A 27095-nucleotide genomic window follows, 5' to 3' on the forward strand; every position below is an offset into this window, starting at 1 on the left:
TGATCCTCGTGAGGATAAGCAATTCTGAAGATCAATTAATTATAATAATAATTAATAATATTAATAACAATATTCATGATTGTTATTATGGGGACTGGACATAGCAACGAGGTCACACTAGGATGCTGTAAATAAACTCCTACATGAATTCAAAATGAGCTATTTTGGTTTGACACAAAGAAATGCGGCAGCTGGTCCAAAAATATATCCGATTACTTCCATCCATCCATTATCTGTACCACTTGTCCCCACGGGGGTCGCGGGCGATGTTATTATATTGTAGTTTTATGCAAATGTTGTGGAATAGTGTAGCCCAGTCAAGAAATTTGGCGTCTAAAAGATTCGGAGCTCTTGTTTGATGGTATAGTCCTGCGATGATCCATTTAGATAGCACGCATGTTATAATAACATCTATGGGATGCCACTCTTATCTCCTATCAAATGATTATTTTTTTTGGGGGGGGGGGGGGGGGGTATGTATAGTGAAAAATAGAGACACCCATTCACACGGTGAAACCAAATTTTGAAAAATGGAAAATTAACCACACACATTCCGAGAAACCCAGTGAGACATCAAGTGTGTTGTGTGTGACGTACTCCAATGATGGCGATGTTGTATCATTGTGTGACTGTCACTGTGTGACCTTGCAAAGGGAGGGGCCGGGGGTCCATTGGGCAGACGACAGTGGAGTTGCGGGGCGGGGAGGGGGGCGTATCTGAAAGAGAGGGTGGGTGGGTCTATTTCTGAGCTCAGGGCCTCGGATTAAAATCGAGAAGCAGTCCCGGCACGATGACAGCATCCAGCACATAGACACCACCCCTCCGCCACCACCCCATCATCATCCTCATCCGGTCTGGGAATCACGCCGCGGATTTTTTCGCGAGAGAGACAATCGCTGTTTGTCTTCCCTTTCTCCGCATCACATAGACATAGACACCCGGTCCGTGTGCCTCCTCTTGAAAAGCACGAGGTGAGTGAACAATATCCACGCACCGAGACGCCTGATCGCTCGCCTCTTTCCTCGCACCTTGCGTCCATTCCAGTCTTCTCCGCTTGAGATTTCTCAACCGAATGAATAATTCAATTGACGGCGGTCCACGCAGACCACGGTCAGCACCCGTATGAGTCGCATCTGAGTGCGGCGATGGATATTTAAATCCGATTAAGATTATAAATTGTTTGGATCCAACAAAAGATTGACCTTTTTCCTTTGTTTCGTCTCTTGATTTGACTGGCTGCCGAATCGCAATTTGACCATAGGGGAAGGATGGATGCTTTTCTGGAGGCATTAATAAGCAGCAGTGTGTGACCACGTTTATTCACAGATAGGCGTTTTAAATCAATATAGCTAAGGCATTGAGCATGGAAGCTCCCATGCTGAATGCACAGTCCAAGATCAGTCGACTCCTGTCATTCATGATGATCCAAGAAGTGTAGCTAGTAAAGCACATATTATGAATGGGCGTAGGCGACTGGCAGTGCCTTGGGACAGTCTTTTTCTTTCTTTCACTGTCTTCATGTCATATTGCCAGAAGCAGCCGACTTCTTCTTTTTCGTCTGCTTCTTCTTCTTCAGTGCCAGGCCAAGCATACTTGACAAGACAACTAGACCAGGACAGACACTGACAGCAGTATTGCAACTGGCTAAAGCATTTGGCTATTGCTGTTGTTGCCAGGGGCGTCACCAAGGGGTGGCTGGAAGTGGCTATGGCCATCCCTGAAATTTTCACACCCGTACTCCTGCGATGTGTGAAAAAGGTGGATATTCTTTTTGTCTTAGGTGCGTGCTCTGGCCTGGCTGCAGGCAGCGTGTAGTGACTCAGGGATGTAGTATATGTTATTCCATGTGATGGGACGTGCATGCTCTGAGCTCATGCTGCCAGAGGAGATACACAAGCAGCAGAGCTTGCACATGAGGAAAGTCTTGATGCCTGCCCTGCATTCGCCTGTGACTTGCCTGGCTGACTGCTCGCTCCACTGTCCCACTTAGTGCAGTCAGCCTGGCCTACCATGCTCTTCCTCTACTCTGCATGTCTCCCGGGCTGTTGCTGGGTTGGTCTTCTAGGCCAACTGATCTTTCGGTCAAGCGATCACTTAGTCGAGTCGTCTTGTTACTGTAGGATGTTATTCATCAATAGTTTATGTTTGTCAATCTGCTGCATATAGTACTGTAGTATGTGGATAATACGTATATCATCATACATATACATACGTATATACTATATTTAATTAAATAGAGTTTCACCCCTCTCTTATCATTTGAAAACATTTAAACTTATTAAAAGACACTTTTTAATATATCGGTATTCCTTAGCGCCTGTTCTCACTCTTGCTTTTGTCGCTCCTAGTTTAAGTCTACTGTAAAACTCACACACACAAAAACGGAAAGAAAACTCAATCAACAATTTTATATTGAAGCATTCAAATGTTTTTATCGAACGCCTCTATCGTTCAACAAACATTGATGGGCTAATGGAAATTAGTGTGGATGTTAATTATCAACAAACAACATTTGGTACTTTTAAACACACAAAGCAGCAGCACTGTATGAACAAAACTCTTAATGAATCAGTTTTAAATGTTCATCTTACCACAATATTTTCTTTGTTTTCCCTCCTTGGGAAGGCTCTTCTTTTTCCAGCATGACACAAAGCAACACCTTTGGTATAAACAAGATAACTAGAAAAAGAAAATGTCACACGTACTCCAAAATTGTATTGAGAGGTTTGTCAGCGGAGTGGAAGCAGGCGTTACATTTGCTGTGTAGTAGTCCCGATTGTTTTATACTTAGCATCCATGACGATACTTGGATGGATGATGGCTGTATAGGAGAAGAGGTAGGGTAAAAAAAAAAAAAAAAAAGATCAATACAGACCGTACACTATGTTGCAGAGGAAAGGGAGGCATGACCTCATTGATGTGACAGCTCCATGGTGATGGCACAGTTGACTGGCAGCAGTGCCGCAATGTAGGCCAACTCTGTTTAGGAACATATCGTACAAAAGGTTATGAGAATGGAACAGCTAAGACGTTCTGTTCAGAGACCTCCTTTTTCATCTCAATATGAATACTTAATATGAATACTTTTAAAAATGCATTTACGGGATACGATATAACATTTCGCAAGTGGCACGCTCGCGTCACGTTTTCTTTTGAGTGTTATATATTTTGGACAAGGAAGTATTTTGAAATACTATATGATTTAATTATGACTTTAGTAGGTTGGTAGTGATGGACTATGTAGTACTATGTAGGAATATAACCATTGTATTTGTTTATTTTGCCTCAAAGCTGCAGGCCTATTGGAATGATCGTATTCTAAGATAACTCTTTTGATATGCCGTTATTGAGGCGAGTCTCAGACAGCGACAGTATATCACGCTTTCACATCCAGCGAGACTTCCTCGGAGATCAAGATGTTCCTCTCTGGAAACCATCGATAGCGACGTGTAGCACAACACGTTGCTCTATTAATCTTCAAAAGGTTCATTATTTCATAGTGCACTAGGGAGTGCGAGCCCCGCCAAGTCGCTGATGAAAGGGGAAATGAAATGAGTTGTGCACGCTGAGTCCAGGCTTCATAAGGCTAATGGAATGAGTTTGAGCGGCTGTATGAAGTACAACAGATGTGATGTTTTCTGGAAAACCAGTGGAAGGCCCGCATAGGATCATCCAGCTCAGGATTACATGTTTCCTGTCCATGGGGGCAGCAGTAGCTCTTCGCTTCCTGACTAGACAGTCACAGGTTCAAAAGCTGCTTCAGGCAAACTCGGGGGTGAGGTGGGCTGGAGGTGTTATAATGCTTCCTAACCTGCCATTGAGCAAGGCATTCAATCTCAATCTGCTCAGAGGTGTAGCATAATATTGTAGAACCTATTTCCCCCTGTCAGTTGACCCAATCCATGTTTGTAAATTAAATAAATATTTTTAAAAAAATCTGAAATGATTAAAAAGCATCAAAACCAGTTGGAGCTATATCTTATTGAATCGTATCGTAATCCCACTTAATCGAACCAAACATTACACTGATCCTGTGACAAAATGGTGCTAAGAGTAAGACGGGCATTTTTGCAAAGATCAGCTGCAAACCAAGTAAAGAAGGAGTGGAGCTCTTTACAAGCCCTAGGCTTCGTCTCCCTCCTTGCACAGTTATTGATATAATAATATGTGCTAAACAATAAACTAAACTAAACTAAAACCATCAAAGTGGTTATAGTTCGTTCCAATAAGTGGCACCGAGCAAGAATCCTTAAAAATTCTTCAAGTGGTTTCTGAGGCACTCAAGGTGGAGATGTTTTCATTCACTTTACAATATGAACCCAAATGAGTGACGGAAAACAGCAGCAAGCTTTTGTTCCATCAAAATCATTTTTGGGCTGCCAAGTCTGTTGTGTTTGTGAGTGCATGAAGTGTAAAGTGCTGTAAACTGCTGAATCCTGCTCTGCTTCTACTGTGTTCAGCTGGAGGGCAACTCATGTGTCTGTGTGTGGGGGGGACAGATTAGGGACAAGATGTCAATAGCTGCCTTTCCAAAATAAAGCTGCAATTTAGTCAGCCAAAGAGACTCTTTTTCTCTCGCTCATCCTATGACCGCTTGTGAGTATTGTGCACGCAAGTGTGTTTGTAAGAGCAGTGTGTGCAGCCAGCTGACTGAATAATTCAACTTTGTTATTCACAAGCAGGAGAAAGCGGACCGTCTATGAATTGCATGTGTGCTCGTAGCAAACCACAGGACTGAACAACAGACTGTTTTGTCAGACAGAGAGACTTTGTGAGAGAAAATGAGCAGCGAGTGGGGGATTGTCTTGAAAGAATGAGACGCAGACGTTGCAACACAGGGATTGAGACAGCCCTCATAACCTCAAACACATTATGAAGACTGGAGGGGAGAGTGAGCAGCTGCATGGCAATTTTAGGATATGGCAGTAGTAGACTATCAGAATCCCATCAGCTTTTGCTCATTGATTTATGTCCTGGATCAAATAAACTCTGAGAGGTTAGTGGGGATATGTCTGCTTTTAAAGCAAGCACAGGGGAAGAAGACAAATAAAGCGACGTGGAATGCGAGGCTGCATTCAGTAGTTTGCAATTTTTTGCCAAGGCCAAACAATCCTGATTTGGATCACCACAAAATGGCCACACCTTCACCATCATGCTGCATTCAAAACGGTTGGGGAGTCAGAAATGTTGTCATTTGTAGACTTTATAGTGTTCTAATTGACCATAAACAAAAAACAAGGACTAACCAAACCCCATGTCTGTTTTTTATACCCCTGATTCTGAAAGCCAAGCAAATACCTCCTCAAAATAACACTATGCGTAAATGTAAGAAAGTAAAAAAACATGTACTTAATCATTCAATTTAAATGAATGGCACATAAGTTAAAATGGTCTCTCAATAAATGTTGGATAACAAAGAGTTTGTGTGCAAATTTATTGTTATGAAAAGTGACTTAAAAGTTAGTCCAGGTTGTGCCCATCTTACGCATGACCCCGGTCATAAGTATAAAAAAAATAGATGGATGAAATGGTGGTGACACACATTTAACAAATATGTTTTTAAAATAACTTTACATGAACTCCACCCCGAATCGACATCGCTGGACAGACAATAGCACATAGACATATATTCTTTATCTTCGCGGAAAACCATCTAATATTATTGCTGTTTGGTCACTCACTGAAAGTAGTGGTGACGTCTTTGTTTGTGTCTATGTGACTGTATTATACTGCACCATGGTGAATGAAGTTTTCTTAAAAAGTACAATATTATAGTGCCCTATATTCCTAATTTAAAAACCCATTTCAGAAATTTGTGACGGAACAAATTAGACTTGACTCTCAAGGCACCGCAGTACCACAAACTAACTCAAACAGCAGCTGGTAGCTACAAATTTCTTGGTGGAGGTTATAACAACAATACAGGAGTTTTTTTTTTTTGGTGGTAATTCAACAAGAACACAATACATCTGTGTCATGCCATATGCCGTGTTTGCCCTAAGGAATGCTGCACTCATCAACATTCTCAACTCCTCCTTATGAACAAACTCCCTCGCAATGCACTGTAGTTACTTTTGTTCTTTCTATTCATCCACTTCAGCCTGCGTTTCTTTGACGCTGCCCTCTTCGGCCTCTTTAAAATCCGACCTCCCTCCCTCCGCACCCCCTCCAATATCCTGTCCTTTCTCTCTTTTCTTTGCTTGGACCCGCTCTTTCACTATCCCAGTCCCCTTTTCTCAGCCCCCTTTAAAGACGCCTCCCATTTTCCCCGTCTCACCTCTGCAACCCCCATCTGTCTTTTCCAGTGTCCCCTCTAGTTTTCTGCGCTTGTTGCCTGCTTTGGCGATGGTCTCGAGTAGAAGAAAGCGGTCGGCGGCTGTGCTGGCTGCATTAGCGCCATCCATTATTCATGTCCACTGCAGTCTGTCTTGGTCCTGTGCTGCTCTCTCACTGGGATACGCGGGCCCCCTGAAAGAGCTCAGTATATGGGACGAGGAGCTGCAAGATGAAGTCCAACAGAAGCAGTTTACATCAAGCAAGTCAACGCTTAAGTGTAATTTTAGTCGGTTTTGATGTGTGGTTATGCGTTGTCTCACTTGACACCGCAGCCAACGACAAAGCATTCCCCAAATGTTTATTTTCTCCCCAAGTTGGCTTTAGGTTGCAGCCATATCCGCCCCGATGCTTACGATGAAAGCGCTTTTAAGAGTGGCCAAGATTTTGCTCTGTTTGGCAGCCTTTCTGTGTGTGCACCACACTTGGCTGTCCTCTTTAGAGAATGTCCAGTCAAACCGTTAACCCAACCGGGCGCTATGAAATTTTAATCCAGAAAAACCAGAGGATGTCTGGATGGAGCGCCTCGTTGCCACATCGCCATGTGCATCATGGTGGAGCGAGAGTGAGAGAGGGAAAAAAACGAGAGCCTTGGGGACCAGAGGAGGGGCCTCTTGGAAAACCGCATTCACATAGCTGGTTTGGTTTCACATCTGCTTTGCTTGACATACTTTCAAGATTTATCCTGAAAATATCTTCTGAAACATTGGAATGTAATTTTTGTTTGTTTCAAAGGTGTTTATCAGATTTGACTACAAGATCCACACATAAACTTCTGGAGTGGACATGGTTTATTGAGTTTGACGGGTCTTGCTGATAGATTTCTAATCTGTTCGTCACAGGTGGCTACACCAGACTGGGACCAGCTTCGATGACCACAAGGGTCCCCCTCCAGCTCCTTTCAGGCAGTCTTGGAGGGGCTGCCAAGCTGATGTCTCAGAGGGCGAGCGGCTGTTTGTGTTGTGGCGTCCTAAAGAGGCAAACTTCATCACGGTGAGTCACACCATCTCCCACTTCCAAGTTATGGAGGGGCACTATGTTGAGACCCTGACAATGTCTGGTGTTGATTATTAGCCTGACAGAATACACGTCGATTCTTGTGTCAGCATGTGTTTGAAAGTTCATCCTACGTGTATGCCATTTTTTTTTCTTGACTCTGCATAAATCTACGGCTACGGCCAACCCTTTCACAAGCATAATAGAATCATAAAAAGTCTAATGTTACATTAAAAAAAATGTTTGTAAACCAATGGTGTGATTTCTTAAGGATGGATCTATAAAAGTGCTTGGATGCTGCAGCTCTCAGTCATTGGAGATGGTTACCTGACCTGGCAAGAGCAGGACTGTATGGGTGAGAAATGAAGAAAGACTGAAAGAGCTAACAACAGAGAGAGAGAGGGAGTGTTTTGTCAGTCCCTGTTCTTCGGCGGTGCGTCGATAATCACAGTCATCTCCTTGGGCGCAGCTGTCAGCGATGTTGCTCCATTCATCCTTCTTCATCCTCACCAATCGGCCTCAGTGCGGATCAGCAGGAGGTGCTAAAGTGACACCCTCACCAATGTTGGCCCCGTGCAGATCGAAGGCCTCTAATCCTCTTAAAGGTCAAATCTACGTGTCATGCTATATAGTATTACTGCAGCAGGCTCGTCATCACTGGCACACAAGCAGCGACTGAGATGAAGATGAAACCTGGACTGTTTGTTAAACCCAATCAGAAATGCTTTCCTGCACATCGTCTCGGAAATTAATGAGGAAGATATTTACTGTCGTCGGATTCATTGTTGGTGGCCCTGCTGTATTGCAGCTTTTTAAGCGACCGTTATTGTGGTGCCAATATGTGGTGTGTACTGTCATATTAAAAGAAAATAGACGTTTTTGATAATGAGGTTATTGTCGTTTCTTGGCCTAGAGAGCCAAAATGGCACAAAAGCAATATTTTGATCATACAATCAAATATTACACGATTGTATAAGAAATAAACAATATTTTATTAAACAGGCCAAGGCAATTCGCATTTTCCTTGACAATTGTGCCATGTTAAAAAAAATATAAAATGTCGATATGCTGTTTCATTATGTTTTTTTTTTTTTTTTTTATGTAGCGAGTTGGAAGTTATTGATCTGATTTCCACAGTGGTTGGGCATCACTACGTTATACTAACATGTAGGGACATTGCAATTTGCTAGGCAGGCATGCGTATTTAAAATCATTTACAACAAAAATGTTTCGAAAAAACAAAACCCCTCAAAATTGTGACAAACAAAATGTTCCCCGCTGCTTTCTCATCTTCTTGGTGTCCAATACTTGATCTGATTCGTTCCAGTACGAAAGGCTTAGTTAGTACATGACAGGGCCGGAGCACAATTATATTTGAGAAAAACAAAAACACAGAGAGCAAAAGTACTTTTCAAACAAAGCAAATATTTGGCTGGAAGATGTCAAAGAAAAGCACAAAATCAGTTTCAGATTTTCAAAACCACAATGAGGTTTAATTCATGTGCAATAAATGCCAACCATTTTTCTAACACAACAACTGCACACGTAAAACTGTGTGTGTGTATTTCATAAAGCATATTTTTAGATGAGTGTGCACAAAACAACACAAAGATATGGGAATTCCTTTGCAAATTAAGATTATAACGCCATTGTGCTTTTGCTGTCTCGTGTTTTCACCGAGGCCTCTGTGCTTCATTATATCCTGACAGAACAGCAAAACAAGAAGTGCATGACTGCAGAATCTTTTTTAATGTGTAGATTGAAGTATGTTTGTGAGATGTTATTGTCCAACAGTGCAGCTGTTTTTTCACGATTGTATTGGGATGGTGACACTCTGCTCTCTCCTGTCTCTCATCTCCTGCATTCTGTTTTCCACTCTTGACTGGTTGCTTTTCTGATTACTCACAAGGATGACACGACAAACATCTTACAAAATCAAAGAGGATCAGATTGTTACGACGGAGATGGATTTGTTCTGTGATTTTCCATACAAAGCTATTTCCTTTGATATGCTTCTGTTGGTTCTGTGTCTGAAATGAACCCTGTGTCTGTCTGTGTCTCTATAGATAAATGGAGGAGAAGGAGCGGTGTCGGAGCAGGTCTCCAGCGCGGAGGGCGAGCCGGGTTCAACAAGTGGTGGGAACTATAATACGTCGTACCCGAGAATCACTGAGCAGGTATAGCTTGTCCCAGTTGGGGGGGGATGTAAAAATCTCAATTTGGCCACGACTCTTTTTGGTATATGCCAATGCACTGACCCGAGACCCTGACCTCAACGCACTCAAACACATTTTGTATGAACTAGAACACAGATTGTGTACTTATTGATTTCAGGCTAAAAGCTCTGTATGTATAGCTCGACAGTGCAATAATGTTGCCCCTCTCGGTCCCCGCTCCAAAAGTCTCAGTGTTATGTTGTCACGGTTTCGCTCATGTAACTTCTCACCCCCTTTGACCCTCTCAGAGAGCGGTTGCTAGGCGATGGGAGGCCTCAACGTTCCAACAGCCTGTCAAATCAGAATTACCAAGCCAAGCTGTCACTGCAGATCACCAGGGATCCTGTGCTGGACCGAAGCACCGGACATGGATTCCTCCTCACCACAAACACACCCCTGCTGGTCAGGGATGTAGCCACAGGTACTGCACGGAGTGTGAATTGTGCTAAAGAGCGTGTCCACATTCAGGCTGCCGGGCTTGGTGCCAGAGGGCCCGCCTGAACAACAGTTACACCTGCTCTAAATTCAATCACTTTTCTGTTAGCCAGCTTTTAGAAGCAAAACATAAATGCTGATGTTGTCACTTGTAACTGTGGCTCAGTGTACACGATGTTAATTGAAGCCCCACGAAAACTCTTTATAGGTGGCTGTAATGATTACAATTCAAAAATTCAACCCTACATACTTAATAGAGGAGATGGCAAGCCCGTTTGAATGTTTTACGATTGATACACACATAATGATGGTGATGATAATGATTGCTTTGATGCTCCATTGTGAGATAACAAAGATACAAAGTGGCTGACCGTGCGTTGGCTATCTATCTATCGGCCTTCAGTGCGGACTTAATCCCCCTTTTAATACCGCTTCTACCACGCAGTTGTACGATCCAAAAATATAATAAAACAGCACACAACTATACAATGTACAACATCTGAGCAGTTTAAAATTAACATTTATCTAAATTATCTAAAAAAGAAACAACCAAAGCAGAGGACAGAAAAATGCTGATGTCATCGAGAGCCAGTCTTCTGGCCCAGTGAGCACCGATGTGAAACTTGATTGGTTAAAGAAACTGCCCCATTGCTAATTTAGTTTAGGTTATATTGGAAAGCATTACTATTCTGTAGGCCCTAGGAAGATTAACTCGATATGGCATCGCAATCAGGGTTGAAGTTTGATTGGATGGAGAATAAAAAAAAAAAACATAAACATCAACTGGAAGCAGACTTTAGAGAAAAGTAAAGTGAAAAGACTGTTGGTAATAAGTAAAAATGACTTGCAGGAAATGACTTTCTGACCTTTCCAGCTCACCACTGGCATTACCAAATATGGTTCCTTGCCCAATTAAAAGGGTAACTGACAGAAAAAGCGGATAGAACCGTCACGGTAAACACGAGACACAGATCTTGGCCAAAGTGCAAAGCAAAGTGAGGAAATAATGTGATATTGACATGCGTGCGCCTGGGGCTGACAGCTTTTTAGGGACATTTGTGGATTTGTTTGACGCATGGCAAAACAAAGAGGAAGGGAGGGGTGTTAGAAAACTGCAAAGATCAGGATATTAGCAGAAGTGACACGTAAGCTCGACGGGGGAGGGGTGTGCTCTTGTGCGGCGTGAGTGAGCCGGAATGGGTGCCAACGCATGCGTGTAACAAAACGGTGTGCATCTCTTGGGCGGCCGCGGCTTTGCCAGGCAGATGGGGCGTGCAAAAGGAGTGCGTGGGCGCATGCGTTTTATGCATATGTGCTCTCCGTGTGTTTTTGTGTCGAGAGTGTGCATTAGTAAGCGTAAACCCAAACTGCTGCGCCTCAGTCCTACTTGCTTGCCCGAAGACACGAGTATAAATAAAACGAGAGAAAGCCATGTGGAGCCGAGCTGGAAGAGACCCAGAATAACTGTAACCCCTCACATCCTGGAGAGCTGTTCAACAGCCATATGTGTCATTTTGTGTGTGTGTGTGTGTGTGTGTGTGTGTGTGTGTGTGTGTGTGTGTGTGTGTGTAACTCCTTTAATCTGTACTAAAAGTAGCTACTTGCCCACATATGCAACTGGGATTGTTTTATGCAAGCGCACACATTTTTGATGTGTGTGTTTGTGTGTGCATGTGTAGGGAGTCCTGCAGATGGGATACTCTACCCTGGGGACCAAGTCTTGCAGATAAATGATACTGTGCTGGATGATTTGAACGGCGATGAGGTGGAAAACATCTTAAGGTAAGGTATACAAGTAATGATGAGCCATATTGGAAATGCGGCATCATTAGATGGTTTTCACCGTTTGCTGTAGTATGTTAGGTTGATGCATGTGGGAGGGTGTGTGTATGTTTGAGAATAGCTTAGCAGGTTTGCAGCTAAGGTTGTAGGGGAAAGGGCGCACTTGACAGCTGAAACAAGAATGTGATCTGTGTGTGTGTGCTTGCTTATGCTTTCTTTCTGCACAGGGACTTGGAGGACTGCATAACCATGACGATCCTCCGGCACATGACAGTGAGTACAAAGAAGATGTTGATGCCTTCACTGAGAGTCATTACATCACTCATACCAGCAGCTCTCTTTACTGTGTTTCAAGCATGAAGCCTCAACATTAAGTGCCCCCTTCTTCAACTTTTAGATTACAAAGCGCAAATGTGCAAACAGCACGTCAGCCCTTTGACTCCGACTCGATTTGTTGGTCGAAGAATGAACTGCTTTTTTCCCTCTTGGGTTCAACCAGCGTGTTTCTGCCCACACAATACCACATGTGTGTCTGTGTGTTGCAGAATCCCAAATCATCTATCATGTCAGCAGAGAAGAGAGCCCGTCTGAGGAATAATCCAGTTAAAGTGCGCTTTGCAGAAGAGGTGGTGGTCAATGGGCACACTCAGGTGAGAATCTTTAAATGAGCAAGGACGTATTTAACAATTAAAAAAAAACTTTACCATGCCGTAATTAAAGGCACATTGAAGTAAACAAGTAAACATCTGTAAATGAAAGATGGGGAAAAACAGTCAGCATCAAGTTCAATCTATAATTGTACATAAAAATGTTCTGAGTTGTGTCCACATAGATAATTGCATAAAACGCCAACACGGGCTTTGTATGGGTAGCCATTTTCCCATGTTGTGCTTTTTCAGTAGTATTGCACATTTCTGCATTGCAGCTGTCATGTTTGATCTGATCTGTTTCGTTCTATCTAATCTTTTTCATTCTCTCCATCAGGGAAACTCTCTTCTCTTCCTGCCCAACGTTCTAAAAGTCTATCTAGAGAACGGACAGACCAAGGCCTTCAAATTTGACCACACCACCACTGTCAAGGTCTGTGTGTACTTTGCATGTGCTCCATTGTGAAAATTCCGTGTAAGCCTATCATGCGTACGTGATACTTGTTGAAACACACTGGAAACATTTTTAAACACCCAAAGATTGATTTAACGAGGCTGCGATAAGTGAACTGCAACGTAGCATGAGATTACTTGACTCAGAAAACAAAATAACACAGAGTGACAAACTCTCAGCTGCTACGCAGCGGACCACTTTTGAATTACTACTGTCCGCTAGAATTCCTATTTTCAGACATTCTCATTGCCCTGAAACCAGATGTCAGTTGCAAGAAGACTTAAGTTGGAGTACTGTGTTTTGTAATGTTCACACTGCATGACATGATTGCTCGAGTCAAGAGAATTCAAGTGTGGGTAGACTGTAGCTGGGCTCCGATGGTGTGATCGTAAAAAGCTATTAATTTGATGGCTTCTGAGGGAGGAAAAAGGAGGAGAATGTTCCACTGTGTGAGGCTATTGTAAGAATAAGTGTTGTTTGGAATGGAGCTGTCATATAACTCATTTGGAATTTATAAATGTTGTTTTTCAAAAACACTATTTTTTGTGGCACTGGATTTAGTTTCACTGGGCTTGTTTTCATCACCACAGGGAGGCAAAAGTGAGAGAGACAATTTGGACCGACCATCTGCCACTAGCAGACCGGGCGGGGTGAAATATGTTTGTCCAAGGGGGTCTCAACTGTTGTTTTTTCACTCTTCCAGGATATTGTTATGACTCTGAAGGATAAACTATCCATCCGGGCTATCGAATACTTTGCCCTGGTGCTAGAGCAACAGTACAGCATCACCAAACTACTGCTGCTGCATGAAGATGATCTTATACAGAAGGTAAGAAAACAACAGGCAATGGCGTGTGTCCCCTAACAAATCAACTGGATGTTTGTCGCCTTGACTTTCAGAACTTGGGGCTAACATTTCCATCGATGCCTCATGTCTCCATCAGGTGGTGCAAAAAAAAGACTCCCATGATTACAGATGTCTATTCCGGGTGTGCTTCGTCCCCAGAGATCCCGCGGACATGCAACAGGAGGACGCCTTTGCCTTTGAGTACCTATTTTTACAGGTTAGAGAAGCGTAGCAGCTGTTTAGCGCAAAGGCATAATGCTAAATTATGACCACAGTACACTATTGGCTCTAATTTCCCTGTCAGTACATTTCATATTATGCATTATATTTCCAATACATTTTGCTGTAATATTACTATATTGGGGTGTGAGTGCGAGTGCGAATGGTTGTTTGTCTCCGTGTGCCCTGCGATCGGCTGGCAACCGGTTCAGGGTGTCCCCCGCCTACTGCCCGATGATGGCTGGGATAGGCTCCAGCACTCCCGCGACCCCCGTGGGGACTAAGCGGTTCAGAAAAGGGATGGATTACTATATTGGTAGCTGTATAAATGATTCAAAGGTGTTTGCCTCTCAAAATTAATACAATTATGTAGATTGGGTATCCATGATGTTTTTATATACAAAGATCCACATGTGTTTTCTATATTTTAATCTATGTCAAAGTACTTGTTTCGCCTTGCAAGCATAAACATTACTTAACACCTATCTGTGTTGATTCCACTTTCATGGTTTGTGCTCGCAGAGTGTTGGTGATGTACTACAGGAGCGCTTTGCTGTCGAAATGAAGTGTAACACTGCACTTCGTCTCGCTGCCCTGCACATGCACGAGAGACTCGATAGCTGCGGACTGACCAGGACCTCCATCAAAGCCATTACGTGAGTGTTAACGTGAAATGGTTCATATGTATGGATGGAACACATCTTTAAGCTAATATGTGTCACAATCAAAAAGTTGGTAATATTGAGTCAGGCAAACTTCCAGCATTATCCTAAAATTCACTTGATTTGTCCTTTCCTAAACTTTTGAATGCACATGTGCAACAATTGAGTGTTTCATTATCATTGCACAACTCACTGTTCTCTAACAAGAAGATCAGGGACCAAATTCGCAATAGTTGTTTGATTCACAAACTGTCACGAGCCGTCTCCGTTCGTTTCCTTGTGTTAATGTTGCCATGGTTTCTGTTCGCGTCGCCCCTCCCCTCCTGTGTCTGCTCACAATCTATGTAATCACCGTCGCCTGCCTCTCGTTGCCTATCATGTATTTAAGTCCTGTCTGCGTGTTACTCCGTGTCGGATGGTTCTCGTCTCTCGTTGGCGTTCTGGTCTTTGTCTTGTCTTTCTGTTCAGTTCAGTTATTCTCGTTCCTAGTCGAACTTCTTATAGTCTGTCTTTTGAGTTCCTTCAATAAACGGTTGTCGAAGCTGCATTTGGTCGCCCAGCTCCGTTCCCTTCATGACACAAATTCTACAATAGAGCTCCAAAAGCCTCCAGTTCTTCTTGCCTTTCTGTGACTCTTAGCCGCCAATGACACTTATGGACACTCTCAGCCAATTCTTTCTGAGAACATTGTGTTCAAAGGCTCAAACACTCAAAAGAGATATCAAACAATGCTCAATTTTTCAATGAACATTTTTAACGTTGAAATGTTGTATCAATGTGCTTCTCTTCTTTTCTTCTGGGTGATGACAGGAAGGAGTTTGGCCTTGACAGCTTCATTTCTCCCACGCTGCTGAGCAACATGAGGGAGAAGGACCTGCGAAAAGCCATCAGCTACCACCTCAAGAAAATTCAGTCTCTGTTAGAGCCTCGCCAGAAGGTACAAGTTTGACCGAGCGGCCCCGAGGATGCGGTGCAGTGTAAAAACGACGGCTGATAAGATTTGAGTTGCGGTTGTAGGGTTGGCCCAGAAGCTAATCCTCCTGTGGTTTTTAAGTGATATATAGCGTGACAGGATGAGTAGTAAGGGCACATTATGGGATAGTGTTAAAGTTGGGTAAAATGAGTGAGAGATTTTTTTCTGTGCGTCCATCCATAGTCCCCATTTTCTCACCTGTCCTCTTATTCGTCACTTTTATTTTGGTTTAGGTGATATCTGCTTCCCAGGCTCGGCTAGCCTACCTCACTCAACTGGGAGAGCTTGTTTCCTACGGGGGAAGGTCCTACTCAGCTACGATGATGGTAAGCCTAATTTTGAAAATACCTCAACAGGATTGTACAATTGCAAAGCATATAATTCTGTCTTTCATATTAATGCTAACATTGAGTATTTTATAAAACATACTGATGGAAATTAGCATGGATTCTAAACCTTCAAACTACTGCTCCTTTATCACACGTGAAGCAGCAAAATATAAGAACGGAATATGAAACAGGCATATACGGGCACAGCTCTTAATTTGGGACACTCAACCGTAAAATAGTGGCTGAACTTTCTGGCAGTCTCGGAATACGGAATTTGTTAAAGCTTTTCTGTGCTGATCTTTTCTCTATCATCAACCCCCAGCTTCAAGAACGGGAGGTGTTGGTCAGCCTGTTGGTGGGAGCCAAGTATGGTATGAGTCAGGTCATCAATCACAAACTCAACGTAATCTCCACATTGGTTGAGTTCAGCAGCATCAGCCGCGTGGAGTTGCTTTCCGAGTCGGACAAAGCCAGTCTACTGCGCATCTCACTGCACGACATGAAGGTATGCAAGTTATTGGCACATGGACACTTGGCTGTATTTTTCATCTGAGAGGAGCCACTTTGACACTGACACAGATTAGACAATTGATGCTTGAGTAAATATAGGTCAAGCATGCCTCCTGTGACACCCAAGTAGCCTAAGGCAGTGTGTTTGAGTGCCATAAGGTTAATTCACTGGCTGTCTCTCTCTCTCATCCCCCTTTTTCCCACTCCATTGGCTTTCTCTTTTTTACCCTCTGGCTTGAATCACTTCCGCTCTACACTATCATCTACAATGCCCCCCATCTCTCAGCCATTTGCCTTACTGATGGACTCTCTGGCAGCCAAAGACCTAGCGTGTCTGCTGGCAGGGTACTGCAAACTCCTGGTGGATCCGAGTCTCAATGTCTTCCGAATGGGACGTCCCAAAGTGAGGGTGCACCGCATTGCTGCTGAAGAAGGTGTGTGTGGGAAGTTCACCGTAGTAGAGGCCGTGTGCTATGAGTCCCTATCAAGTGAGCAAAAACTGTTTTAAGTCATTACTCTCTGACTTGAACAATTTTGATACATGGGTCATTCTCAAATTGGAGGAGATATTCTGGCCCCAACTTTACATTTTGATTAATACATGCACAAAATACAGAAAGGTACATGTGTTGTGAAAAATATAATTGGCCTGAGACAACTGGGACAAACACAGCATGTGACAAATAAAATATAGTACAGACATACAAGAAGTGTACTAATGATGATTAAACTGGACATTTTCAATTCTGGAATGACCCACATAGTTCCTTCACATGTTGATGTTTGCCAACAAGTATGGGTAGAGATAGAAAAGTCTCTCATGATCTTATTATGATGAACAGAAATAGTATTGTACTAAGAAATTGTTTTATCGTGTCAGGTTATGTGTCTCGCTGCTGCACTGACTCAGACGACTCAACAGATGAGGATGATCCAATGGACTCTCAGCATTACAAACACCATGACCCGGCAAGTCAGGACTGGGAGGAAAGACGAAGGGAGGAGGAAGAAAAGAGGAAAGAGGAAGAGAGACAAGAGAGAGAGGAGCAGAACGGCAAAAAGGAGGTGAAGATAATAGTGACAAAAGAAGGTGAAGACTACGAGGGTGAGGAGGAACGAGGTGCTTCGGGAAGTGATCTGCGTAAAGTGATGAATGAAGAATTGAATTCGGAGACCACTTGGTACCACACGGATCTACGGGTGACCAGCAGCTTTTCCAGCTTGTCTAGCAACTCGTTGAGTGCTGCCCTAGAAGAGAGCAGCACCACAGTCAAAGCTCTCCCTCGTCTCGATGCATCGCTCACAAGAGAGAATCTCCAAATTATGGATGTTCATCAACCCTACCTTCTGGAATCAAAAGGCCTCCAAGGCCCTTCAAGACCAACCAATCTCAATTACAGAGTCAGTGACAAGCCTTGTCGTTGTTTTTCTGAACTCTCTAAAGCAGATTTCCTCTCGAGCCCGTCGGGAGCTACTAGTGATGATGAAGAAGAGGAAGAGGAGGAAGAAGAGCGAGGAAGAGAGGTACTGAGACGCATTTCAAAGATCCCGAGTTCGAGAGATTTAAGGATGATTGACAGCACACCTTTTGAGAGAGCACCCATTAAAAGAAAGAAGAAAACCCCTCCCAAAGTACCAATACGAACCAGTTCCATACCAGGTCACAATGCAGGACAAGCTGAGAAGCGCCTCTCCAAGGATGATGAGTCTCTTTTCCAAACCCCTTCCCCAAACCCGAAAGCAGCTGTTTTGGTCAAAGAGAATGCTTCCGAGTCTGAAGAGGAGTTTTTTGATGCACAGGAGAGATTCAATTCTCCAGTTCCAGATCTCTCAGGTTTGTTCTTGGCATGTTTCTTATACCTGATATAATTACAGTGTTTGTTTAAATGTAGGTGTGCATATTTTTTAACTTAATGTACATTTCTCAAAATGGAAAAAAATATTCACAATTATTGGAAGTTTTCAATAAAAAATTGCTTCTCTCTTGCAGACGTAGAGCTCGCGGATCGGCGGAATGCGAATCGGTTGAGCGGAACATGGAATTCTCTTCCCGCTCTGGGAAAAGAGCCGTCTTCACCCCTATTTCAGTCGTCTAAGATCAAGAAAGAGGTAGAGGAGCTTAAACATCCCATGAATACGGTCAGTAACCTTGTTAGTAAACCATGTCCTGCGGAGAAACCTGAAGTCAAGGTTAAACCACCACTGGCACCTAAGCCCCAGCTGCCTCCCAAACCTCAGATTATTCCCCCCAAGTCTCCCAAGCATGGGAAATCCTATGCCCACTGCAATGGAGATGCCTGTGGACGTCTGTCTTCTGACCTGTTGGAAATGGAGCCGGAGACGATGGAGTTCAAGTCGGTCACGTACGGTACAGGAGGTTCGCCACTCATCACTGCAGTGCGGTGTAACAAGCAAGCGTTACCAGTCACGGCACTGCAAACAAAAGAGGAACAGACAAAACGGCCTACAGACAATGCACAACGTGTCGTTTTCAAAGACAAAACGTACATTCCTGACAAAATGGAGCCTTCTGAAGTGACGAAAAGTCACGGCACTACAAAAAACCTACAAAATGCAGCCCTTATCCTTCGCTCAAGTTCAGGCTCTAAGTTATCTGCTCCCCCTCCAGTACCACCAAAACCCACTTCGCCCAAAATTCTCCATCCTTTGACATTAGTTGCTAGCTCTCCAGTCTCTCCAACAGATCCAAACAAAAGCATCTTCAAAGACAGCACAAGTCCACCAAACGGTATTCACCCCTGGAGCAGCTGCAATGGCAGTGTCCAGTCGAGACCAAGAAGGGTCTCTGTGAGCCACGAGAGCCTGTCACCCAAAAATGCTAACGCATCAATTGCCACCTCGCTCACCTCAAACAGCTCCAAAGCGGTTACTGGCCAGGAAAGTAGAGAAGAAAGAAGATCTGGGTCTGGCACCGATCTGAGGAGTAGCTCTTCTAGCCTCGGAGGCAGACTATCTGCCTCTGCTCTAAGAGGGAAAATTCAGGCGCTTCCCTGGTACATGACACGTTCGCAGGAGATTTTAGGGACTCTGGACTACCCCTCCACCAGCTCAATCAATGGCGATACATCTGGCTTTGGGTCGGGTTTGTCTGTAGCGAGTGGGTTGTCGGACACAAACAAGACCCCTGTGAAGGATAAAGAAACAGCGGCATCCAAATCAGGCAGAAAAGGCAATCTTTTAGAGGATGGAGCTGAGGTCGTCATAGCCACCATCAAGGAGGCAGGGGACGTAAGCTCATACTTGAGAAAGGTCAATGGAACAAATGGGTCACATCCAAATCTCAATTTTGCAAGCAACAGTGCGCACAATGTCTCATCAGAACAACCTCAGTCACGGACCCACTCCGCGGTGGGAATAGGAGGCATATCCAACATGCAGATCGGGGGCGACTCGCCAACGTCTTCTCTCGGAGACGGCACCCCTCCGCAGCAGCGAGAGGCCTGCGGCTGCCGTACTGTTTACGCCAACTGTTTCAGCGGCGACAACGAGGATGGCATCAGCTTTGACGAGGAGCTGACTGTTTACGAGTTCTCCCGCCGCACGCGTCCGAAAACAACACGACCTCCGCCAGTTCCTTCGCCCACCACACCCGCTCCAAATCCTAATATTCTATCACTGCTCAGAGACAATCCTCGACCACTTTCTACTTTCTCCACTGCCTCCTCTGAACTCAGTCCCTTAGTTTCGTGTCCGGTGTCACCGACAACCTCACTCCGGAGTCCCCTATGTTCCCTTACCAACAAGAACTACGGTGGCCTGAAAGGAGGTTTTGCCTCCCTACGACAAGATATAGATCAGCTTTTGTTGGTCTTGGAGAGGGCTTTACCCGAACAGATGCAGACAAACATCCTGTCAAAGCAGGATGGCGCAGGGCCCGACCCCAATCACAATGGGAGTGAAGGCAGCGCGATGCAAACAGGTTGTACGGGGTGCAGTCCCGCCAGCATGACAGAGGCCGAGAGGAATCTCCTCCAAGCTGAAGCGCGACGATTGGCGTCCGGGTGTCAGCGGGCCACACGTGTAGGCTGGGCTCCCGACGAAGCCCTCCGGTCTTTATCGAATAGTTTCGGTGCGTTGGTTCAGCTATCGGCGGCATGCATGCGAACAAGTCCGTGCGCCGACTGCGACAGCTGCCATAATGCAAGCTTGGACGACGACAGCCACGAGCCTATGGACAAGTTGAAAGAGATTGTGGCACTGTACCGGGAATTTGTTGGGGCCGTGGAGACAGCCGGCACCGGTGGCAAGAGTGTTGGCCTTCAAGGGTCGGGACAGAGCCAGGGAGAAGGCGATGGGGTCAGGGTGCTTGCCAAACGCTGCACTGTACTCATCTCATCTGTGTTTGCGCTCACACAGCTCTTCCGGACACCCACGTTAGTCTCCTCTGATACTGCTAGCGGTGTGCCGCTCAACTTTTAACCTTCTGACCCACCAGACTGTTAACACTGAATTTCAAAGTACGAGAGGTGTAGACCCTTTCTTCTTGTACAGTAAGTGCCATGCACATGCACACCACACATATCTACATGAAAAGACAAAGCCCACAAAAGCCCAACTATTGAGAGGGAACTTTGCCTGGCCTCTTTGTGGATGCGTATGGACTATGCATTTGTACATAGGAGTTTTATAACTCTTATATTTCTCTTATTTTATTACAACCTGTGTATGTACGTACGTGAGAATGAATTGCCCATTAATGTATTTATGTATTTATTTTTTACAGTATTTGCACCATGGTCTGTGATGTTCAGGTCTCTGGTGGTTAAAAATATCAAACTATGGATGTCACTGGATTTCTGTTTCCTGTATATTTAAAACAGTATTAGACCAACTTTGATTCATTCACTCCTCAAGGTGTAATCTGTAAATTGTCCCTTTTTTTAATGACCATAACACACAGCGGTCTGTTTTACTAAGAGTGATCATAAACGCACAAAAATCCACCAATTTGTTTTCATATGTGCAGCTTTGCACCTTTTTGGAGATTTGGTTTTTCCCAACATAACGGTGACAAATCATTTGTATTAGACCGTACCATTACACATCAGGGAAAGTACTTGTGACTGTTACAGATTGCACCTTTTTCTAAGACACATAACCTCGTGTTAAGTGTTTTTCTACACTTTCCTCTGTCCTGACTGAGCATCTTTGAAGCACTCCCGTCATTCAAACATTATGCAGTATTATAATGTAGTTTTCATCCAAAGGACAGCATATACATATATAAAGACAGACAGCATATATTTTCTGGAAATGTGAGAATAAGGACCATGGCACAAAACAAGGGAACATATTTACTGTATGTTGAAATATTTTGGCAAGTCAGAAAAGTGACTGTTGATGCTGTTTTGATGTAGCAATGATCCAAAGTCTTAAAACACGTATCCACAACTGTCTCCCCGATGCTTTCCTTTTTGGGTACACAAGTGACAAAAGCTGTACAACAAGGTCCAAAATGTACTTTCTATATGTCTTATTATTAATCTCACTACTTTAGTTTATGGCTATGCAAACTCCTCATCTCTCTGTATTCCTTTTGTCTTGTTGTGCCAACATTAAAAACAACCACTACATTATGTTGGTCTGAAGAAATGGGTGATTTTTTATTGGAAATGTTGGCCTGTCTCTCAGTTCTGGAAAACGTACTGCATATTTACCCACAACCTTCGGCAAAGCTGCGTGGCATTCGAATTTGTCAATACGAAGACTTTATGCTGATATCTAAATTGTGTTAACTTAATCTGCTTGTTTACACCAGATGGGAAAACAGAGAACAGCGTCTGCTTGTTTATGTTTATACAAATGGGGAAAAGCAAGACTAAAATTGGTGAAGCTGTAATCTTACCAGTAAGGTGACAGTTCATGTTTTAAAAGCCAGCAACCTTTGAGAGAAGTCTCCGATTACGTGCCAACATCTGGACGTACAATTTATAACATGCTGTTGTTGCATCGAACAGGCTCAAGCATAAAACCAGTGCCTGTGCCACCTCATTGTTTGTCCTCTTTCTGGGTCAAAGTTGTACATTTCATCCGCAGTCATGTTTCTGTAGCCACAATTATGCAGATGTACCAAGAAATGTGTTTGGGAATAAATGATACGTTGACCTTTCATGTTTTGAATTGCAATCATGTGCAAAAACGTTTTTTATTTTTGTTTTATCTTAGTCGGGGTTAATGGGTGTTTTAGTAGTTCAAGTAATATTGTGGTCAGGGAATGTTTACCGCTCACCTTGTTTTCTCTTTCACTAGGTAGTGCATGGATTGAGAACCCTTACAGCCGGCAAGCACAGAGCTTTTAATTTTGTCCCAATGAAAAGAAACACTTTAGCAGAGGCTTTGTAACTACGGCAGCTCAAACCCTCCAGCCTGAGCCAAAGTCCCCGTTCCAAGTCAGATTGTCCTTAATCTGATCTTTATCTGTCTGACTTCTTGATTTGGTAATCTAGAAAGTCTGCTGAGAGGGATGCGAGACATGTCAAAAACACATTCTCACAGTAATTTGACTTATTGCTGCAAAGACAAAAGAAAACATGTCCGATTGTATCCTAGGGTACGTTAGACTGAGCACATATTTGCGTAAGGACAAGGTTTACCAAACTTTTGGTGAATGATAGAGTTAATTATATTGGTTCAGCAATGTCAAGGATCATCAGGTGCAAAATTTGTCACCAGAGGGTTTTTGGTCCATGATATTAAGTGTGCAGATTATTTTTTTTTTTAAATAGTACAATATATGACTGGTGAGGCTATTTATTATTTTTTTAGTTCCACAGAAAAGCTGAAAAAAAATGACACCAATTTGACCCCCCCCACGAGGAGAAAACTGTCTTTGTAGTTGCCATTTATGGGAATCAAGAAATAAACTGATGACTCAATGTATTCCACAAAAATGACAGCATTCAGATGAACTTGCAACATTTTATTTGGTTGTGAGGAACGGCTTGAACTGTTTGTGCTTGAAAGAAAAGCATTCATGTACATAAAGCCCAACCTTATAAAAGGCAACACTTTGTAGACTGTTGATAATGAAAAGAAGTTTAGAAATAGGCCAAGTGGTCCATTTACATGGCAGCTTGAGCTTTTTGTGCCACTGAACATTTTCTTCTGCTGCCCTGATGGTTCTGCGCACCCAAACTGTGCGCCTCTCCGGGCGGTCAGGGACGGACGGACGGCTGCATGCTGACTGGCTGCGGCTACTCAAGTGTGAAATGTGAGCCCATTATGTCAACAGATGTTACAGATAGCAGAGGAGAGCAAGCGTGACATAAGGAAGGACATATTCCGAAGCGAGTGCAGAGCCCAAAATAAATGCCAGTGTCAAATATAAAAATCAAAAAAAGAAAGAAGGGGCAGTTTTGGAGCTAATTATATTAAATACTTTCCTACTAATAAATACAACTACAGCAGCGGCAGCAGCACGTAGTCATCATGATTGTGGGTCTGTGTACGGCTGCTGAGATTGCTAATTAAAATGCTAATTAATTGTACTGACAAGATGGTCACGACAGTTTTTTCTTTTTAGGCTTACTCCCGTTCAAGTTGCATGTAGCTGAAGTAAAGCATTAGGTCAAATAAATTAAAGGGACAATCCGTTTATTCCGCATTTTGGACAATTCTCTGGGAGAATTCGGTAATGGTGATGCGGACAAATTAGTGCTTGTTCTAACGCAAACCAACGAAAATAATATTCCACAAAACACACACAGCAAGCACAACACTTGAAAGTCCTCAAATCACTTTAGCTTGATACTGTAAACAAAAAAGGTGGTAGGCTGGAAATTTTCAACATAGAGGAAAAAGCAAGACTTGTTTTTACCCCCATTGGACCCTTGCATACAGTTGAAATCATGTGACAGGTGGATAAAGTCATGCCTCTGGAAGTGCAGCGTCATCTCTCTGGAAACATCAGATGACGCCATGTCTCACTTTATTCATATGTCCTCCTCCTCCTGACTCGATCTGCCACGCATTTTTTCTTTTTCATATGAGCTTCAGCAGCAGCTCGTAGGTGGCATTGATGATACCCCAGGAGAGGAGCGAACGGTGGTAATTGAGGTGGGCCCCTCGAAAGAGCATGGCAACGCTCCCGCCACGCTCCCGCCACACCGTGAGCAGCACCTGCCGGCACGGCTGGAAGGCTCCGCCTACCCGAGACTGAGCCCGCGACTTGATGACGTTTAACGGGTAGAACATGATGCCAAGCGCCGCCCCTAGAACGCCCCCACATACAAAATCGTTAACGAGGTGACTGGCCCGGCTGGTGGCTTCGGGGAGCTGTTCCTTTATGGGTCCTCGCAGGCCGAAGAACAGCACGTTGCTCGGGCCGTTGCGGAGCAATATGGGCACCAGGCCGCGGTAGCACTCCCGGACACCGTACTCGCTCAGAAGTGTCCTGAAGGTGTGGGCTGTGTTGTTGAAGCGTCCGTGGTGCCGGTGGTCCTGAAGGAGCGTCTGCACACGCTCAAAGGGGGCCAGGAAGGCCTCCGCTGTTCCCGCCAATGCAGCGGCAAAGCTTCGCGTGACCAGCTCCGGCACGCCGCTGCCGTCGGCCTGCTCCAGAAGAACTCGGGAGAAGTCCTCGTACAAGCCGAACATGATGGCCACGGTGGTGCTCTTCTGGAGTAGCGGGGGAAGCAGCCCCCTGTAAAGATTCCTAAGTCCTTCCCTTTGTAGCTGTCGTACCGCATCGAGCGCCAGCACGCCGTGCAGCTGCTGGCGGAAGAGAACCTTTTGGATGGGGAAGGTCACCATGATGTTGGTGAAAGCTGCGATGGAGCCACAGAGGTAATGCTTTCCATGAGGTCCTAGAATGGCGCTCAGGGGTCCCGTAGAAAGCAGGGGGTGACCTCCTTTAGCCAAAGAGGCCGACGGTGGAGGAGTCTGCGTTGATGGAGAGTCCATGGTGCCAAGGAAGAATCAATGCTCCTTGAGCATCACATTAGAACTGCTCTCATCGATAAAGATCTGCCATCAAACAGACACAATGTTTTCAGACAAAAGAGCATAAAAAGATGAAAATTTATACTACACTGCATTTTTCAGGTACTACTTAACAAAATAATATATATAAATAGTTAGACTTAACACAGGATTACTTAACACAGGATTTAGCCAATACTTGTAGAGTGAATCAAACTAGCACGTTACGTGCTACGCGGTGCTTGCTGCTTGTTTTGACGAGTTGCATTTTAAAAAAAAAAATAAAATATCTCTGGATACACCCTGGAGACATTTGCCAAGGATGCATAATTGCTATGTTGAAACGCGACAAAAAAATAAATAAATAAAATGCCGCATTGTAGTCATAAACTCGCAATTTTGGCGCTATCTAAACCTTTACCCTGTATTCTCTACTACTGTGGGCAATTTTTCCACCATGTTTGTAGTTCAAGGCATTCTACACTTAAACAGGAAATGTACAGTACAGTATAGATTATTCCTGATGTAGACTTCCTGGAAGTCGAACCTCAAACTACCTATCTGCCAACATTACTCATTACGAAATTTAGCAGACAGCCGAGTCATAAGAAATGAGAATGTCAATACTAGTTTTTTGGTGCGCATGAATGCAATGTGATAGCCCAAGGTCAGAATTCACAAGTCAAATCCTGATAAAATGTGTTGGAAGTTGGAATAAGACAGCAAGGTAAACGAAGGACATTGCAAGTCCCCAAAATAGTACCCGCTAACATAAATGCCAATACATGCATCAAACGGGGACAAAGTCATGCACGGGTCCGCGGATATCATAGGTGTTACTGAACCAGATTATTACTCAAACTCTAATTGACACCATACATAATAAATCCATTATCATACATTGCATGCATACTCTGGTTTGAGTCATGTTGACGCTAAGAGATCTCGACTTTCGATCGATCGCGAACACGCCCTCTGCTTCCTTGCCGTTTGCCCAGTCATACCACTTTTCGATCTTGAACAAAAAGAATGCTTCGTTAAAGTAAATAGTCGTAAAACATGACAGAAGATATACCGTGAATGTATGTGGGGTGGAAAAAATGTCCAACCCTGGAGGTTAAAGTTCATCAAATGCTGTGGAGCTAATTAGCATTTTAAACGTATTCGTTTACCATAGCTACACAACCGATATTGCACGAATGAACTATCAAGGTTAATCATTACAAAATATATTGTGAATGACAATCACGGCATGTCAGTTTAGCATGCTAGGTGGCTAGCCTGCTAGAATCAAATTGGACAGGGGGCTCTGCATGATGACAGTTGATCTTGGGGACATTGGACGGACGGACATTGAACGTCAAGAGACAATGCCCGGAGAACCTCAAAGGGCTTAAAACATGTCTTTACCTGTCGTATGGACCAGTCGCTGTCCTGTCCCCCTGACAGGTGGAGAGCAGCCAGCCCACTTTCCTGCAGAGGAAATAGGCCACTGGCCTAGGTCGTGTCTGCAGCCCCTGCAACAGGTCTTTCTTCTTCTCTCTTCTGTACGCTGTCATAGCAATTACGTTGCGCTCTCGCCATCTAGTGGATATATTTGTAACTTGAATGTTCTCTATGTTGTAAGATTGTATTTAGTATTTATGGTTTCGTTGTTGTTGATTATGACGCTTATTATAGTTACACAGTAAGAGGATGATTGGAGCTTAAAATGAAATCTCATCTGCGAGTAGAAAGAAATAAAGGCAGACC

At 43.9% G+C, this 27095-nt stretch overlaps 2 protein-coding genes across 6 annotated transcripts; one reads left to right on the forward strand and one right to left on the reverse strand.

Annotated features, from left to right (window-relative positions):
- The first annotated feature begins 754 nt into the window (after positions 1-754).
- Positions 755-22000, forward strand: frmpd1b (FERM and PDZ domain containing 1b). Of its 5 annotated transcripts, XM_061284324.1 has the most exons (18): positions 755-971; positions 7176-7326; positions 7601-7684; positions 9396-9506; positions 9794-9966; positions 11660-11762; positions 11990-12035; positions 12308-12412; positions 12747-12842; positions 13567-13692; positions 13808-13927; positions 14452-14585; positions 15402-15528; positions 15798-15890; positions 16216-16398; positions 16690-16891; positions 17284-18237; positions 18394-22000. In XM_061284324.1, exons 4-18 carry the CDS (start codon positions 9400-9402, stop codon positions 20841-20843), a joined length of 5019 nt encoding a protein of 1672 aa, XP_061140308.1. In that variant the 5' UTR covers positions 755-971; positions 7176-7326; positions 7601-7684; positions 9396-9399; the 3' UTR covers positions 20844-22000. The 5 variants fall into 5 exon arrangements, with proteins under 5 accessions (XP_061140308.1, XP_061140298.1, XP_061140324.1 ...); XM_061284314.1 differs by lacking the exon at positions 7601-7684; XM_061284340.1 differs by lacking the exon at positions 7601-7684 and having other exon boundaries at positions 16690-16837.
- Positions 22001-23328: 1328 nt separating this feature from the next.
- On the reverse strand, positions 23329-26913 carry slc25a51b (solute carrier family 25 member 51b). The gene is made up of 2 exons (XM_061281994.1): positions 26754-26913; positions 23329-25388 (listed from the first exon to the last, which is right to left on the reverse strand). The coding sequence occupies exon 2, from the start codon at positions 25323-25325 to the stop codon at positions 24405-24407; it is 921 nt and encodes a 306-aa protein (XP_061137978.1). The 5' UTR covers positions 25326-25388; positions 26754-26913; the 3' UTR covers positions 23329-24404.
- Between the last annotated feature and the right edge of the window lie 182 nt (positions 26914-27095).

Source organism: Syngnathus typhle, linkage group LG1, assembly GCF_033458585.1.
Source record: "Syngnathus typhle isolate RoL2023-S1 ecotype Sweden linkage group LG1, RoL_Styp_1.0, whole genome shotgun sequence".
NCBI classification, from domain to species: Eukaryota; Metazoa; Chordata; class Actinopteri; order Syngnathiformes; family Syngnathidae; genus Syngnathus; species Syngnathus typhle.